At 33.1% G+C, this 19,138-nt stretch overlaps 1 protein-coding gene and 1 pseudogene across 1 annotated transcript; both read right to left on the bottom strand.

The window, feature by feature from the left end:
• Positions 1-4,528: 4,528 nt before the first annotated feature.
• On the bottom strand, positions 4,529-6,985 carry LOC132702411 (uncharacterized). The gene is made up of 2 exons (XM_060671002.1): positions 6,549-6,985; positions 4,529-4,842 (listed from the first exon to the last, which is right to left on the bottom strand). The coding sequence occupies exons 1-2, from the start codon at positions 6,613-6,615 to the stop codon at positions 4,631-4,633; spliced, it is 279 nt and encodes a 92-aa protein (XP_060526985.1). The 5' UTR covers positions 6,616-6,985; the 3' UTR covers positions 4,529-4,630.
• Positions 6,986-11,696: 4,711 nt separating this feature from the next.
• LOC132702410 (glutathione S-transferase 1-like) lies at positions 11,697-17,588 on the bottom strand (annotated as a pseudogene).
• Between the last annotated feature and the right edge of the window lie 1,550 nt (positions 17,589-19,138).

Genomic DNA, 19,138 nt, shown 5'->3' with positions numbered 1-19,138 from the left:
TAAGAACTAAAAGTTCAGATTTTCACGAAATTATATATTATGACATGACAATTGTTTCGACAACACCGTCTCTTTATCACATCTTTATCACATTTGATAAAGACACGGTGTTGTCAAAACAATTGTCATGTCAAAATATATAATTTCGTGAAAATCTGAACTTTTAGTTTTTATTTATTTTGATAAATGGATTTTCATCAAGTAAAAACCACCTCAGTTCAATTTTCCCAGCGAGTTTGTTGGCGTTTGCATTTGCGGCAATAGAAGAACCTACTATCTATCTATCTATCTATCTATCTATTTCTAGTCTCATGAACGAATTTATTCAAACAAGAGTTTTGAAGTTTTCAAAATTTTAATTTGCAAACATCCTGTATATGTATATATGTATATAAAAATGCTTAACCCTAGGAAAACTTCACTTAATAGACTTTGGTTTGCATAGTACCTTCTCAATAAAACAAGAAAATTTCGTTTTTATAATAGTTTTAAGTAGGTATTTGTTAAAAAAAATATTATTTTTATTATTTCTTCTATTTAAATACAACATACATCAAAAAATTAAAAAGTTTTTGAAATATTTGTTTTTCTACAGACACTATCTATCTAAAACCGAATAAACAGGAAAAACGGAGAATGACAGAAAGCAATATTTTAATGTTAGAAAGTGTGTCTTTTTTTTTAAATACATCTTGTGCATGTAAGCAGTAAATAAGCTCCTCGGCAACATACCAAATTAAATTTTAACAAAAAAAAACTTTTTTAAGTTTTACTTACCTTTCTCTAATTAATCCGTATGGTACACAAACAGCATACAGTGCAACTTGTGTTTATGCATTTATTTTTCTAGGCCTACTAGACTGTTTGCTTTAGAAAAATGCTTACTGTAAGGATATTATAAATAGTTTATTTTAAATCAATTATGACCAAAATTATGATTCGAAAATCCATTGTGCAATGATGAGAAAAAGTTTAAAAGAATTGAAGCAAATTTTCGAAATCTACGAAGAAGGGAACTTCCACAACCTGTTACAAACTTAGAAGAAGATGAAACCAACTTTTTAGCATATTTTCACGCATTTCCTTATGCGTCTATGCCGAGCGCTAAAGATGATTCCGGCATATCTTATTTGCGTATTCAACGGATACTGAATATAATTACAAAATAATTACATTACAATTTCTCCCTCGTGATCACGCTTACGCGTAGAATTGTGTGAGATATTGGTCATCATTTTTCAACATACATTGCACAAATAGAGTAAGTAAGAATCATGTTTTAAAACCGATGGATAAGGCGTCTAGGTCCATGTAATTGGCCACCGCTTTCGTCAGATATTACACCGGTTGATGCCTATCCTTGGGGCGCTATTAAAGAAAAAAACTCCAGTTGGAACAATAGAAGATTTGGAACGCCCTGTTGAATATGCTTTTCAACAACTTGATCCAAACGAAATTCAAAGGGCAACAGTATCCAATGTTATGAAGTCAATCCTTGGATGTTAGTTTGGTGTATAACAGTTTCTATAAATATTAAATTTTGTTTGGCATATGTATTTCCTTCCCGGTTCATTGTTACAATTACTGATTTGAACATGCTAATAACGGAATATTAAGCTTATTTATGTCAAAGACAAATTTGTTTACGAAAAACGTCACCATGGCGGGCCAGAGCCTGCTACCCAGATGAAACGTGATTACTTTATTTCGCTTTAATTGCAAAACCAGTGAAAATAGATATACCATAGTTTGATATTTTTAGATGGCAAATTAATTGCTCATTTACATGCCAATATAAAATATGGGGTGTTTTATTTAAAATTCCAAAGTAACAAGGATTTTTATATCTTCTGGAAAAGTTGCGAAAATGATGTCTGTTCAGCGAGATCATAAGAGTTCGCTAACGACTGTCTAAATCAACAAAATTAACCGTTTTACAGGCCGAGGATGATGAGTAAGACGCACGCGATTCAGACGTTTCTGCACGGGATTCAGATAATAATCAGCTACTTTTTGATGCTGATTTTTATGACATACAACGCTTGGCTTTGTATAGCCGTCGTTTTGGGAGAGGTCAGCGGCTATTTCCTCTTCGGGTGGAGAAAATCGACTCCGATTGATGACACGCACTGCGGATGATAGTGAAAACAACTTTTATTGGTGTTATAATATGTCTAAATCGGGGGGATTAAATTTGGATAAAGATGCAGCCTAGCGAAATGTTGTTTCGAATATTTTGATGTTTTGATAACCTATTAGAGCCGCTTACTTTACTGATTAGTCTCGATAGACTTTTTAAAAATATTTTTTGTTAGTTTTTTTTAGTTTCGAATATTTCGGTAGCCATTCTAGGTAGCTTGATACACGAAATTTTTAGAAAATTTTCCGCTTTCTGCTGTGATATGTATAAATATTTTGGGGCTGCGCCAATAGTTTTCGAGTTTGTTATCAAAACGGAGCGTGTTAACCCCTTACCTTGCGTTTTCTGTTACTGCCCCTTTACTGCGTAAAATGTATCCAATCCGCTGGTCTAAGGTAACGAGCACGCACAAGGTTTAATTCTGGTAGTTACACTAGAAGAGCACTTAACCATTCGAAATACTACCCTTGGTATACCTAATATATAATTAAAATGTTGAACAGAAATTATAAAACCCAGGAATAACCTAGCAGTTTAGCCAACTAACTAAATTGGTTAGTTTATCATGTTAACCATATACAGTGCCGACTCTAGGATTTTGGCGCCCGGACACAGAACAGTAACCCAGAGACAACCAAAAGATGTTTACTATCTATCCGTCTAATGCCCGTTAAGCAGCTATGTGCTTATCCACCAACGGAATTTTACTCATAAACCACAAGTTAAGTGAACTTTCGAATTTTGGCCAGTTATTAAGGTAATCAATCGATTATTAGCTTCAAAAGTGAGGTTCGCTCCCAACTCAGGCTAAAACTTGCAGTTTGCGTATTTTAAATTATCATCGTACAAAACTAGGTAAAAGTTCTTGGCTTGTATGGAAAAATATGTGCTATTTCATGTCAACAGGGACTGTTTACTTTATATAAAAATTATTTCTTATTTTTAATGAAATGCTTGTGAACAATTATACCTTTGACATTTTTTATGACAAGTATGTTCCAAAATTTACTTAAAACGCTTTTCTTTTAGATCTGCTACTACACCACAGATAGTTCGCTGAAAGTAACCATCGGTTTTTAAACTCTATTAAAATATCATGTTGGATATTAGATGATTAGGGTGCATACGAATTGGTCACTATTACGTCTATTTTGTGACCTGCTTCTCGTGTGACGTCATATTATTTACGTTAAGAAGACGTTTTTTAAAAGTCTCATTAGGAACACTTCTTGTTGTAGGCGCTTCAAAAACATAGAGCTTTTCTGCAAACACTTACGTATTATCTTTTGCAAATAACTGTTCCTGAATAATTATAATTATGAAATATACACATTTTCTGAGTATCTAAACTAAACCTTGGTAACTTATCTACAACAAAACCTAAAATTTTAAATAAGAACACTACAAAAATAACATGTCCCGGAACGAAAGGGGAGACTACGAGACATAATTCTAGTTTCCGAGACTAGTCGCGAAAGTCCCGAAGTTAATCGCGAGACTCAAGATACATTTTTATTCTAAATAATGGTATAAAAACAATATCAAGAATCTCGAACATACCTGAAGTTCTTTGATGAGCATAAGTATAAAACTTTACGAGTAATCGGTGATTCCCCTAAACTGATTTAAGTGTACAGTACAGTACAAATAGTATACATTTTTCGATAAATTACGTCGTCGTTTTGTTTTCTCGCAAGACCGACGAGACGCGACGTTGCCAGCTTGCTATAATTATCTCGAACTTTTAAGGTCGCGTGATTTTTCTGTAGTCCCAGGACCAAAATTTTTGATGAAATCAAAGGATCATCCCGGGATTAAATTTTGGGACATCGCCTAGGCGAAGCCTAACAACATAGAAGTTAAGGATACAACAAAAACAGAAAGAAACGCTTTTTTACGCATGCTAAAGCAAAACTAAAATATACTCTTTGTATTATTTGTATAGGTAAATCGCAATAACCCAAATTCGACGCTTCTTTGACGTCGAAGTTTCGGAACAAAAAAGCTGAAAAACGGGTGGTGACGTATGTAGTTGCCTGCGAATTGACGCCCATCTAATAAGCATCAGAAAAAAATGGATCTAACAATTTTTATTGATTTATTTCACTAACATGATTAGTGTTACACACAACAAAATAAAATAAAAATTTATTTATATCTTATTTATTTCAATAGATTTCAGAATTATTGTATTAAATGATGTTTTATTTCCAGTGTGAAAATGCATTTTTTTTGCTTTTATTGACATAAAAGGCTCAAGAATTTGGCTTGCATCTCACTTAAAATTTGTTATAAATATATATGCAAAGAACACAATTAGTAGATGCACGTCTTCGTCGGAACAAATGACATCATTGATGCGTTGACGCAAAAAAAAATAAAGAGAAATTCAATATACATTATTATATTTTATAGACGTTTTGTTACATTTTGTTTTTTTCGTCCGTTTTTGTTGAACGTTGAAAAAAAATTCATTTCCTTACGGGATGATTAGGGTGCTCCATGTGACTGAGGCGGATTGGCCGCGAAATGAGCGAGCTCTTTCAATCCGCTCTCGACGATAGCCCACAGCTGCGGGTATTCCTCTTTATAGGTGTGGTACCACCGTTTTACTAAGGGATAGTCCGATATAATATTCGAATTGATAGCCTCCAAGCACATGGTTGCCGTCACTAATTGGAAATCTGCGATGGTAACGTGATCTGAGGAGGAAAGCGAGAAATACAGTTTCAATTTGCACCAAAAAATTATTGCCTCGGAATATAACACATTTTTGAGTCTTTTCTTCAATTGTTATCTGAGGAGGAAAGCGAGAAATAAATAGAGTTGTAATTTGCACCAAAACATTATTGCCTCGGAATATAACACATTTTTGAGTCTTTTTTTTAATTGTATTATTTTTTAATATTTTAATTTTATTATAAAACATTATCGGCTCGTTGTTTATAATAAAAGCATTTTTCAAATGATTTGATAAAGACACGGTGTTGTCGAAACAATTGTCATGTCAAAATATATAATTTCGTGAAAATCTTTTAGTTCTTATTTATTTTGATAAATGTAATGTAAAATGTAAAAGCCTCCTCAGTTCAGCAGCATTTTTCTGATTTCTGGCTTGATTAGAATTATAATTTGGGTATCTTCCTGACCATATATTTTTTGAAGTATAAAAAGAAACTGATAGAAAGATGAACATTTAATAAAATTCCGGTTTTTTTTTTGAAAATTTGACAATAACAGAAAACGTAAAAACTGCATCACTGAATAACTTGTAAAGAAAATGGTCAAAACTAGCTGCTTGCAGAGCAGAGTTTGTGAAATTGGGCAGCTATTGAGGCCGGAGGAAGACCAAAGTCTTACTTATAAAATAATATAATTTATTGTATGCATCTTTTAGATAAAAACACTGAATAAAATGCGGACTTTGTGAAATTGGGCAGCTATTGAGGCTGCAGCTGCATAAGACCCAAGTCTTACTTATAAAATAAAATAATTTATTGATAAAACTTTTAGGTAAAAACACCGAATTAAATATACAGTTTGTGAAATTGTGTAGTTATTGAGGCTAGAGGAAGACCAAAGTCTTAATTATAAAATGATTTTATTTAATGTATACACCTTTTACATAAAAACATTGAATAAAATGTCAGAAAAAGAGCAAAACTGTTTTCTTTTTGAACATACAAATCAGACAAAAACTTTTTTGGAAATAAACTCATTACCTTCATAAAACATTTTAAGAAGAAACGCTTAATACTTTTCAAAATTGCAAATTGCAATTTAAGTAAAGCAATTTAGGCAAACTTTACATTATTGCCCATTTTTTCTAAATTCTTTTTCTAGTAATATTTCGCAACATGTATAACAAGAAGGCTTTAAAAAAATCCACGGATGCAAAGCCATGTCAAAGCTAGTCAAAATTGGGCAACGCTTTTAAAATGTCATTATTTTATTTTTCTATTTTTTTCTGAAAGCCTTTTACTGACTTAAAATGGGTAAATACGTTTTACTAGATCGTTACAAGATTCCTGAGATCTGCTCGGACAAACTTTTATACTAAATAAATGATAAATTAAATACATTTTTTTGTAGACAGGGGTAAATTAGTTTTTATTTCTCCTGTAATTTTTAAACAATTCGAATTTTTCGCCCTAAAATTGAATTGGAAAAACTTTACTTCCGTGGTGTTTTAATATGTATTAAAGGGACCTAAAGGTCTCCAAACGAATTAAAGTTTGATTAGTTCCAGGATCGCCAAGGGATTGAAAAATTACACGGATTACTAGCTTTCCTGTTACATTTTCTTGAAATTAAAGAAATTATTAAGCACCAGTCAATTTTTGATTTATCCCTGAACTTTTTGCTATGATTTTGTGATTTTGTACTAGTAAACACGAAGGAAATGTACCTGATGCGGCGTATTTGGTGCCCGATCTTTCAAGGTACGTATTGAAGTTGTCCAGCGCGATCTTCATCTTTTTGAGACTCAAAGGCGTTCTTTCGTAGTTGAAAAAAATAGGCGTTAGCTGAAACAATTGCGGCGAGAAAATACACAGTTATTAGATAAAATAGAGGCCGTAAATGTCGCAAATTTTAGACACTAATCTGCACTCCACACAAACACCCTTCGCACACCTGAAATAATACTGCCGAAACATACCACATACCAAAAACATACCAAACTATCGAATTGGTTGAAAGTGATGATGAAAATGATGCTTGCTTCGGAAGTGCTTATATATAATCGTCAATGGCAAGGGTGTTCGAAAATTGAGTGCGAAAACTTGTAACAAACATTAGAAATTGTAATATTTTCCGAGTGATAGCTTGTCAAAATCCGTCACTAGACGGCACTTTACCTAGAATATGTATTTTTTATTTTTTTATCTCTTTTTTCGTCTTTTTTTAAACTTAGTTTTGTCGCTCCAATTAACTGATTTTGCTGACAACTAATTCCTTAATTTTTCTTCTTCTAGTTCTTTCACTACTCGAGGAAAATGACTTTTCGGGTCTTCCTAGCGAAATAAATAAGAACTAAAAGTTCAGATTTTCACGAAATTATATATTATGACATGACAATTGTTTCGACAACACCGTCTCTTTATCACATCTTTATCACATTTGATAAAGACACGGTGTTGTCAAAACAATTGTCATGTCAAAATATATAATTTCGTGAAAATCTGAACTTTTAGTTTTTATTTATTTTGATAAATGGATTTTCATCAAGTAAAAACCACCTCAGTTCAATTTTCCCAGCGAGTTTGTTGGCGTTTGCATTTGCGGCAATAGAAGAACCTACTATCTATCTATCTATCTATCTATCTATTTCTAGTCTCATGAACGAATTTATTCAAACAAGAGTTTTGAAGTTTTCAAAATTTTAATTTGCAAACATCCTGTATATGTATATATGTATATAAAAATGCTTAACCCTAGGAAAACTTCACTTAATAGACTTTGGTTTGCATAGTACCTTCTCAATAAAACAAGAAAATTTCGTTTTTATAATAGTTTTAAGTAGGTATTTGTTAAAAAAAATATTATTTTTATTATTTCTTCTATTTAAATACAACATACATCAAAAAATTAAAAAGTTTTTGAAATATTTGTTTTTCTACAGACACTATCTATCTAAAACCGAATAAACAGGAAAAACGGAGAATGACAGAAAGCAATATTTTAATGTTAGAAAGTGTGTCTTTTTTTTTAAATACATCTTGTGCATGTAAGCAGTAAATAAGCTCCTCGGCAACATACCAAATTAAATTTTAACAAAAAAAAACTTTTTTAAGTTTTACTTACCTTTCTCTAATTAATCCGTATGGTACACAAACAGCATACAGTGCAACTTGTGTTTATGCATTTATTTTTCTAGGCCTACTAGACTGTTTGCTTTAGAAAAATGCTTACTGTAAGGATATTATAAATAGTTTATTTTAAATCAATTATGACCAAAATTATGATTCGAAAATCCATTGTGCAATGATGAGAAAAAGTTTAAAAGAATTGAAGCAAATTTTCGAAATCTACGAAGAAGGGAACTTCCACAACCTGTTACAAACTTAGAAGAAGATGAAACCAACTTTTTAGCATATTTTCACGCATTTCCTTATGCGTCTATGCCGAGCGCTAAAGATGATTCCGGCATATCTTATTTGCGTATTCAACGGATACTGAATATAATTACAAAATAATTACATTACAATTTCTCCCTCGTGATCACGCTTACGCGTAGAATTGTGTGAGATATTGGTCATCATTTTTCAACATACATTGCACAAATAGAGTAAGTAAGAATCATGTTTTAAAACCGATGGATAAGGCGTCTAGGTCCATGTAATTGGCCACCGCTTTCGTCAGATATTACACCGGTTGATGCCTATCCTTGGGGCGCTATTAAAGAAAAAAACTCCAGTTGGAACAATAGAAGATTTGGAACGCCCTGTTGAATATGCTTTTCAACAACTTGATCCAAACGAAATTCAAAGGGCAACAGTATCCAATGTTATGAAGTCAATCCTTGGATGTTAGTTTGGTGTATAACAGTTTCTATAAATATTAAATTTTGTTTGGCATATGTATTTCCTTCCCGGTTCATTGTTACAATTACTGATTTGAACATGCTAATAACGGAATATTAAGCTTATTTATGTCAAAGACAAATTTGTTTACGAAAAACGTCACCATGGCGGGCCAGAGCCTGCTACCCAGATGAAACGTGATTACTTTATTTCGCTTTAATTGCAAAACCAGTGAAAATAGATATACCATAGTTTGATATTTTTAGATGGCAAATTAATTGCTCATTTACATGCCAATATAAAATATGGGGTGTTTTATTTAAAATTCCAAAGTAACAAGGATTTTTATATCTTCTGGAAAAGTTGCGAAAATGATGTCTGTTCAGCGAGATCATAAGAGTTCGCTAACGACTGTCTAAATCAACAAAATTAACCGTTTTACAGGCCGAGGATGATGAGTAAGACGCACGCGATTCAGACGTTTCTGCACGGGATTCAGATAATAATCAGCTACTTTTTGATGCTGATTTTTATGACATACAACGCTTGGCTTTGTATAGCCGTCGTTTTGGGAGAGGTCAGCGGCTATTTCCTCTTCGGGTGGAGAAAATCGACTCCGATTGATGACACGCACTGCGGATGATAGTGAAAACAACTTTTATTGGTGTTATAATATGTCTAAATCGGGGGGATTAAATTTGGATAAAGATGCAGCCTAGCGAAATGTTGTTTCGAATATTTTGATGTTTTGATAACCTATTAGAGCCGCTTACTTTACTGATTAGTCTCGATAGACTTTTTAAAAATATTTTTTGTTAGTTTTTTTTAGTTTCGAATATTTCGGTAGCCATTCTAGGTAGCTTGATACACGAAATTTTTAGAAAATTTTCCGCTTTCTGCTGTGATATGTATAAATATTTTGGGGCTGCGCCAATAGTTTTCGAGTTTGTTATCAAAACGGAGCGTGTTAACCCCTTACCTTGCGTTTTCTGTTACTGCCCCTTTACTGCGTAAAATGTATCCAATCCGCTGGTCTAAGGTAACGAGCACGCACAAGGTTTAATTCTGGTAGTTACACTAGAAGAGCACTTAACCATTCGAAATACTACCCTTGGTATACCTAATATATAATTAAAATGTTGAACAGAAATTATAAAACCCAGGAATAACCTAGCAGTTTAGCCAACTAACTAAATTGGTTAGTTTATCATGTTAACCATATACAGTGCCGACTCTAGGATTTTGGCGCCCGGACACAGAACAGTAACCCAGAGACAACCAAAAGATGTTTACTATCTATCCGTCTAATGCCCGTTAAGCAGCTATGTGCTTATCCACCAACGGAATTTTACTCATAAACCACAAGTTAAGTGAACTTTCGAATTTTGGCCAGTTATTAAGGTAATCAATCGATTATTAGCTTCAAAAGTGAGGTTCGCTCCCAACTCAGGCTAAAACTTGCAGTTTGCGTATTTTAAATTATCATCGTACAAAACTAGGTAAAAGTTCTTGGCTTGTATGGAAAAATATGTGCTATTTCATGTCAACAGGGACTGTTTACTTTATATAAAAATTATTTCTTATTTTTAATGAAATGCTTGTGAACAATTATACCTTTGACATTTTTTATGACAAGTATGTTCCAAAATTTACTTAAAACGCTTTTCTTTTAGATCTGCTACTACACCACAGATAGTTCGCTGAAAGTAACCATCGGTTTTTAAACTCTATTAAAATATCATGTTGGATATTAGATGATTAGGGTGCATACGAATTGGTCACTATTACGTCTATTTTGTGACCTGCTTCTCGTGTGACGTCATATTATTTACGTTAAGAAGACGTTTTTTAAAAGTCTCATTAGGAACACTTCTTGTTGTAGGCGCTTCAAAAACATAGAGCTTTTCTGCAAACACTTACGTATTATCTTTTGCAAATAACTGTTCCTGAATAATTATAATTATGAAATATACACATTTTCTGAGTATCTAAACTAAACCTTGGTAACTTATCTACAACAAAACCTAAAATTTTAAATAAGAACACTACAAAAATAACATGTCCCGGAACGAAAGGGGAGACTACGAGACATAATTCTAGTTTCCGAGACTAGTCGCGAAAGTCCCGAAGTTAATCGCGAGACTCAAGATACATTTTTATTCTAAATAATGGTATAAAAACAATATCAAGAATCTCGAACATACCTGAAGTTCTTTGATGAGCATAAGTATAAAACTTTACGAGTAATCGGTGATTCCCCTAAACTGATTTAAGTGTACAGTACAGTACAAATAGTATACATTTTTCGATAAATTACGTCGTCGTTTTGTTTTCTCGCAAGACCGACGAGACGCGACGTTGCCAGCTTGCTATAATTATCTCGAACTTTTAAGGTCGCGTGATTTTTCTGTAGTCCCAGGACCAAAATTTTTGATGAAATCAAAGGATCATCCCGGGATTAAATTTTGGGACATCGCCTAGGCGAAGCCTAACAACATAGAAGTTAAGGATACAACAAAAACAGAAAGAAACGCTTTTTTACGCATGCTAAAGCAAAACTAAAATATACTCTTTGTATTATTTGTATAGGTAAATCGCAATAACCCAAATTCGACGCTTCTTTGACGTCGAAGTTTCGGAACAAAAAAGCTGAAAAACGGGTGGTGACGTATGTAGTTGCCTGCGAATTGACGCCCATCTAATAAGCATCAGAAAAAAATGGATCTAACAATTTTTATTGATTTATTTCACTAACATGATTAGTGTTACACACAACAAAATAAAATAAAAATTTATTTATATCTTATTTATTTCAATAGATTTCAGAATTATTGTATTAAATGATGTTTTATTTCCAGTGTGAAAATGCATTTTTTTTGCTTTTATTGACATAAAAGGCTCAAGAATTTGGCTTGCATCTCACTTAAAATTTGTTATAAATATATATGCAAAGAACACAATTAGTAGATGCACGTCTTCGTCGGAACAAATGACATCATTGATGCGTTGACGCAAAAAAAAATAAAGAGAAATTCAATATACATTATTATATTTTATAGACGTTTTGTTACATTTTGTTTTTTTCGTCCGTTTTTGTTGAACGTTGAAAAAAAATTCATTTCCTTACGGGATGATTAGGGTGCTCCATGTGACTGAGGCGGATTGGCCGCGAAATGAGCGAGCTCTTTCAATCCGCTCTCGACGATAGCCCACAGCTGCGGGTATTCCTCTTTATAGGTGTGGTACCACCGTTTTACTAAGGGATAGTCCGATATAATATTCGAATTGATAGCCTCCAAGCACATGGTTGCCGTCACTAATTGGAAATCTGCGATGGTAACGTGATCTGAGGAGGAAAGCGAGAAATACAGTTTCAATTTGCACCAAAAAATTATTGCCTCGGAATATAACACATTTTTGAGTCTTTTCTTCAATTGTTATCTGAGGAGGAAAGCGAGAAATAAATAGAGTTTTAATTTGCACCAAAACATTATTGCCTCGGAATATAACACATTTTTGAGTCTTTTTTTTAATTGTATTATTTTTTAATATTTTAATTTTATTATAAAACATTATCGGCTCGTTGTTTATAATAAAAGCATTTTTCAAATGATTTGATAAAGACACGGTGTTGTCGAAACAATTGTCATGTCAAAATATATAATTTCGTGAAAATCTTTTAGTTCTTATTTATTTTGATAAATGTAATGTAAAATGTAAAAGCCTCCTCAGTTCAGCAGCATTTTTCTGATTTCTGGCTTGATTAGAATTATAATTTGGGTATCTTCCTGACCATATATTTTTTGAAGTATAAAAAGAAACTGATAGAAAGATGAACATTTAATAAAATTCCGGTTTTTTTTTTGAAAATTTGACAATAACAGAAAACGTAAAAACTGCATCACTGAATAACTTGTAAAGAAAATGGTCAAAACTAGCTGCTTGCAGAGCAGAGTTTGTGAAATTGGGCAGCTATTGAGGCCGGAGGAAGACCAAAGTCTTACTTATAAAATAATATAATTTATTGTATGCATCTTTTAGATAAAAACACTGAATAAAATGCGGACTTTGTGAAATTGGGCAGCTATTGAGGCTGCAGCTGCATAAGACCCAAGTCTTACTTATAAAATAAAATAATTTATTGATAAAACTTTTAGGTAAAAACACCGAATTAAATATACAGTTTGTGAAATTGTGTAGTTATTGAGGCTAGAGGAAGACCAAAGTCTTAATTATAAAATGATTTTATTTAATGTATACACCTTTTACATAAAAACATTGAATAAAATGTCAGAAAAAGAGCAAAACTGTTTTCTTTTTGAACATACAAATCAGACAAAAACTTTTTTGGAAATAAACTCATTACCTTCATAAAACATTTTAAGAAGAAACGCTTAATACTTTTCAAAATTGCAAATTGCAATTTAAGTAAAGCAATTTAGGCAAACTTTACATTATTGCCCATTTTTTCTAAATTCTTTTTCTAGTAATATTTCGCAACATGTATAACAAGAAGGCTTTAAAAAAATCCACGGATGCAAAGCCATGTCAAAGCTAGTCAAAATTGGGCAACGCTTTTAAAATGTCATTATTTTATTTTTCTATTTTTTTCTGAAAGCCTTTTACTGACTTAAAATGGGTAAATACGTTTTACTAGATCGTTACAAGATTCCTGAGATCTGCTCGGACAAACTTTTATACTAAATAAATGATAAATTAAATACATTTTTTTGTAGACAGGGGTAAATTAGTTTTTATTTCTCCTGTAATTTTTAAACAATTCGAATTTTTCGCCCTAAAATTGAATTGGAAAAACTTTACTTCCGTGGTGTTTTAATATGTATTAAAGGGACCTAAAGGTCTCCAAACGAATTAAAGTTTGATTAGTTCCAGGATCGCCAAGGGATTGAAAAATTACACGGATTACTAGCTTTCCTGTTACATTTTCTTGAAATTAAAGAAATTATTAAGCACCAGTCAATTTTTGATTTATCCCTGAACTTTTTGCTATGATTTTGTGATTTTGTACTAGTAAACACGAAGGAAATGTACCTGATGCGGCGTATTTGGTGCCCGATCTTTCAAGGTACGTATTGAAGTTGTCCAGCGCGATCTTCATCTTTTTGAGACTCAAAGGCGTTCTTTCGTAGTTGAAAAAAATAGGCGTTAGCTGAAACAATTGCGGCGAGAAAATACACAGTTATTAGATAAAATAGAGGCCGTAAATGTCGCAAATTTTAGACACTAATCTGCACTCCACACAAACACCCTTCGCACACCTGAAATAATACTGCCGAAACATACCACATACCAAAAACATACCAAACTATCGAATTGGTTGAAAGTGATGATGAAAATGATGCTTGCTTCGGAAGTGCTTATATATAATCGTCAATGGCAAGGGTGTTCGAAAATTGAGTGCGAAAACTTGTAACAAACATTAGAAATTGTAATATTTTCCGAGTGATAGCTTGTCAAAATCCGTCACTAGACGGCACTTTACCTAGAATATGTATTTTTTATTTTTTTTGTATTTTATTTATTTAGACTGGTATTGCAAAATAGAACAGAATGCCTTAAGCAGAATCACAAATCCTCAAAAATTGTTAAGTTGTTGTGATTTTACAGAACTTAATGAAATTTGTTAAAAATTGAAAGAGCTTATTATCTAACTGCTACTGTGATGGACCGTCAGAAATATTCAAATATTCAATATATGCGATATGCATTTTTGCTACGGAAGAGCAAATGGAAATGCAGATGAAGCACGACTGCTTTATATCGAGGCTTATCCCAATAGAACGGTTCCATCTGCTAAGAAATTCATCAACATACACAGAATATTTGAGTGGAGGTCAACCCGTCAACGACTATGAGAAAACTTGCTTGCCCTACAGTTTGGGAAGTTTTGCATGAAAATGATCTTCGGCCCTTTCATGTTCAAAGGGTTCAAGCACTGTATGAAGATGATGAGCAATTGAGAGTAGTTTTATGCAATCAAATTTTAGGAAAATTTCAAAATTACCCGCAAATCTTAAATGTTATTTTGTTCACTGAGGAGACATTGTAAATTTTCGAAATATGCATCAGTGGAACATTGAAAACCAAAAAAAAACATCTGCGCCGGTTTTCTTTAAATGATCGCTTAGTGCGGAAATGTATTTGCAATTTCTCCAAGAAAAACTACCACCTTTGCAGTGGAGACAAAACATGTGGTTAATACAAGATGGCGCTCCACCCCATCTAGCATTGGCTGTGTGTATGAATGACCGCCTCGCTCACCAGACCTTAATCCGATGGATTTCTTTTTTGTGGGCACTTAAAGTCTTTAATGAATGAAACACCTATTACAGATATCAATGATCTACGACAAAAAATAATAAACGGTTGCGAAATCATTAGAAATAGGCTAGGCGTATTTTTTCTAGTTCGACAGCATTTTTTTAAATGTATAAGAAAATGTTTAGAAATGAAAGGCGGTCATTTTGAAAATGAATTGTAATAATAATAAGTTTTTATTTGCGAAAATGTTAAATGTATTTATAATACTTGTATTAGACATGTTAATAGAAATGCATATCACAATATCCAGTATCACGTTTCTGTAAATTACAAGTGCGGGCTATTTAGGCCGAGAACAAAAAAGTCGATTTGTGGCTAAACGATAACACTCATCGACTCAAAACAAGAGCAGCAATTTTTGACGATTCGTGATTCTGCTTTAGGCAATCTGTTCTGTTTTGCAATATCAGTTTAAATAAATGTAATACGGGGAAGATAAAAAATGTTCTAGGTAAAGTGCCCTCTACTGACAGATTTCTGAAACACTTTTATCTTGTAACGATGTCTTTCACTAAATCAGGGCTGTGTGCAAAATAGCAGCTTATGAATTTTGACAAGGTATAACTCGGAAAATATTACTACAGTCGAACTTCGATAACTCGAATTTTTGATAAGTCGAACCAAATTGGTTGGCAATTGCGTCAAAAGTAGGAAATGCATGTTACTTTGTATTGATTACTCGAACTTCGATTACTCGAATATCTTGATAACTCGAACGAAACATTTGGTGCCAACTTCGATAAGTCGAATTACGACCGATCTTAACCTGTCTTTTTAACGTATCTATGCAAGCAGTTCAGTTTCTGTGCTTCCTAAGTTCACTTGTATGACTTAATACTAAGTGAAAAATACTGTCCCTATTCAATTTGCACATTACATTAAAGACATTTTTGGATTTTTGCATTTGTTGATATGTCATCAAAACGTACTTTAAAAGCAATGGAACGTTTCGAAGAAAACAAAAACAATAACATTACACTAATGGATTGTGTTGACGTAACTACCGCATGGAATATCGACGTTAAGCCTGAAACAATTTCCAATTGTTTTTAAAAAGCCGTTTTTGGTCAGTATTCTGAATGGGAAGAAGAAGATGAGATTCCCTTGATTTTCCTAAGTGAACGCCTGAAAGAAAAGAGTGAAGACGAAATACAAATAGAAATCGAGTTTAAAGCTTGGACAAACAATAGAGGTATAGCAGAAGGTAGCACCATCAACGATTTTATACATGTGGATGAGGATATTGTTACTACAGAGTTTCCTACTGATGAAGATATCATCAAGTCCTGCAGATCCGAACCGGTACAGTTAAACATCGAAGATGACTGCGAAAGTGACACGATGGAGGAGGAATTGGAAGATGATTCTCAGCAACCACCTTCAAATGAATTGGTTGAAAATTCGTTGATTGTCTTGCGTTCCTATTTGAAAACCAGTGAATACAGAACCGATTCCCTCTATGATTGTTTAAATAAAATTGAAGCTTTTGTTGAAAACCAAAATAAGAAATTCGGTCGTCAGTCACAAATAACTGACTTTTTTCCAGTGAAAGAGTAAACTTTAATATGTACATACATATGTATGTATATGTGCATACATACTATGTTTATATATACTGGGTACATATACAATACATTTGTATGTACATATATTATGTAAATACATACATACATATGTACTACTATTTCATAATGTTCATTTTTTGTTCAAAAATTACAGATATTAATAAATGTTCATTCACAAAAAAGTACATGCATTTGAAGTTATTGATAACTCGAAGTTTTGACAACTCGAAATTTTCATGCGTCAAATCGCAGTTCGACTTATCGAAGTTCGACTGTATTTCGAATTTTTCTTATATGACTTTCTACCATTACTTTACCACATTGAATCTTTCCTCGAAATTTCCGACCCCAATTTTCGAACACCCTGTATATCTAGTAGCCATATGCAAGAATCCAACGATCTGTATCTCACCGTATATTCCAAGATGTATCTGTAGTAAGTAGACAGATTGAAGCAGAGCCTGTGGTTCACAACTGCTCTTTCTCGTGCGTCTCTCGGATAGAGCGTCTCATCCTTCGCGTATTTATCCGCTAGGTATTGCAATATCGCGTTGCTAGTGGGAAAAACGAAAGACGCATCAAAAATTTAATATGCAACGTCACCAATTTACCTTTCGCCCAGGCAAAAGCCGTCGTCGTCCAAAACCGGAATCTCTTTTTGTGGATTGAGCTGCAATGAAGGTAGCATTAGAGCGTGCCAGCTGGTATTTTTTGTTTCTGTCACCTTAGCGAAGTCTTCAGTCATATGTTCTCCTAATCCGAAATCAACATTGACCAACTTGTGGTCGACGTCAAGATATTTGAGGCACTGCCTAACAGCCAAAGATGGAGGCCCGTTCGACACGATATACAAAGTAAGAGGCATCTTTGTTTGATGCGACCGGATTCGTTACTAATTTTTAATGCTTTGTCGGAGAGTATACAACAACGAAGCCGCTAAACGAAAGTCTTGGAAATTAGTACAAGGTCGTGTAAATTAAACCTCGCCGATACTACTTTCCGTCAGCGGTAAGCAGTGTTGCCAACCCTACAGTTTTAATTGTAGATCTACAGTTTTTAGGAGATTCTCTCAGTTTTTAGTTTAAGCCTCGAAATCTACAGTTTTCTACAGTTTTTATGCAAGATGCTAGCGTCATCTATTTTATTTTTTTTTATTTATAAAAATGAAACGGAAAATCAGGAAGACTTAGAAATTGAAAAGAACATAGTAGCTAGTGATACTTGAAATGTTACGACATTTAATTTGATTAAAATTTTGATAATTATACGAGTTTTCTTATTTTTAATACCCTCCATATAATGTATTCCATTCATACAATTATACAAAATATAATATAACATAAAACTGTAGATTTACTGTTTTTTAATTTTATATTTACAGTTTTCTACAGTTTTTTTCAAGCAAATCTACAGTTTTACTCTATGCTGGGGTTGGCAACACTGGCGGTAAGTGCGGTGACTTGGTAATGCGTGTTGCAGGACACATTTTTGGATCAGATTGGATTTTTTAAATGTTACAATTAACAGAGTTTTTAGATCCTACTTGAGTGGTATAACACATCTTATCGGTTGTTAATGAATTTAGCTGAAATTAACTGCTGTGTTAAAGACACAGCTATTATAATAAGTGGTTATTAATGGGAATCTACCAATTTACAAGAGCTGAAATGGTCATGTTCACGTTAAAGACATGGTCAGACAGTAGTATTCCATGCTTTTGAATTTGAATATTAGTATGACTCTCAACTGTCAAAATAGAAGCCATCAAACCAATTTACAACAATGCAAATATAATTTCAGGAGAGCAGGGAGAGCAGAGAAGTTTTACCAAACATTATATACTATTTTTAACGATTTTTTTTGTCTGTTTGTCCGTTATCCGTTCTTGTCTTTTGGTTTTTCCTGAATAACTTTGAAACCGTTAGAGCTACAAAATTAGAATTTACCTCCTTTTAACCCTCCACGAGGCACATAAGTTTATAGGAAATGGCCCTGATCCGCCCTTTTCGACTGTTTTTTGAACTTTGCTATAAAATACGATGTTCGAAATTTGAAGCAATCAACTTCATATTTGTCACATATATGCCAGTTTTGCCAGTGGCGGAACCTATTGAAAATGATGGGGCTGGGGAGTCGGTAAGTATTCCAAAAAAAATAAAAATCGCGTGTGCAAGGGTCTATAAAAAAAAATCATTTTTCAAAAACCGTTTACGAGACCAATAAAATTCTTGAACCAGATGACGCATAAACTTTTATTCTTGAAAATTTTTCAATAATATACAGGGTGCGCCGCAAATTCAAAAAAACTGAAAAATGGATCCCCCTATTATTATAGTTGAAAATTATTATTGAATTATTGAAAATTGGTTACCGAAAGACTATTGATTCAGATCTCACTTTATTTTATATTGCGATATAGCCAACATAAACAGCAAAAACTTTTGTATTTAAGGTTGTCACCTATTGTACAGGGTGTTCCCGATATTCCGTGCTAAATGAGAAATGTGTTAGGTCTCCTAAATTTGCAGATATCAACTTCAAATTTAGCAGAGAAGTAAAAGTCCGTG

This window comes from Cylas formicarius, unplaced genomic scaffold (assembly GCF_029955315.1).
Source record: "Cylas formicarius isolate icCylForm1 unplaced genomic scaffold, icCylForm1.1 PGA_scaffold_5__7_contigs__length_24384050, whole genome shotgun sequence".
Lineage (NCBI taxonomy): Eukaryota > Metazoa > Arthropoda > Insecta > Coleoptera > Brentidae > Cylas > Cylas formicarius.
The sequence above is the reverse complement of the archived record's forward strand: the minus strand, read 5'-3'. Positions and strand labels throughout refer to the sequence as shown.

Excerpts from the sequence above, each read along its gene's own strand:
- LOC132702411 (XM_060671002.1), bottom strand. The coding sequence starts at position 6,615 with ATGAAGATCGCGCTGGACAACTTCAATACGTACCTTGAAAGATCGGGC. Across the intron at positions 4,843-6,548 it reads CACCAAATACGCCGCATCAG|ATCACGTTACCATCGCAGAT; the intron begins GTACATTTCCTT and ends TTTCCTCCTCAG.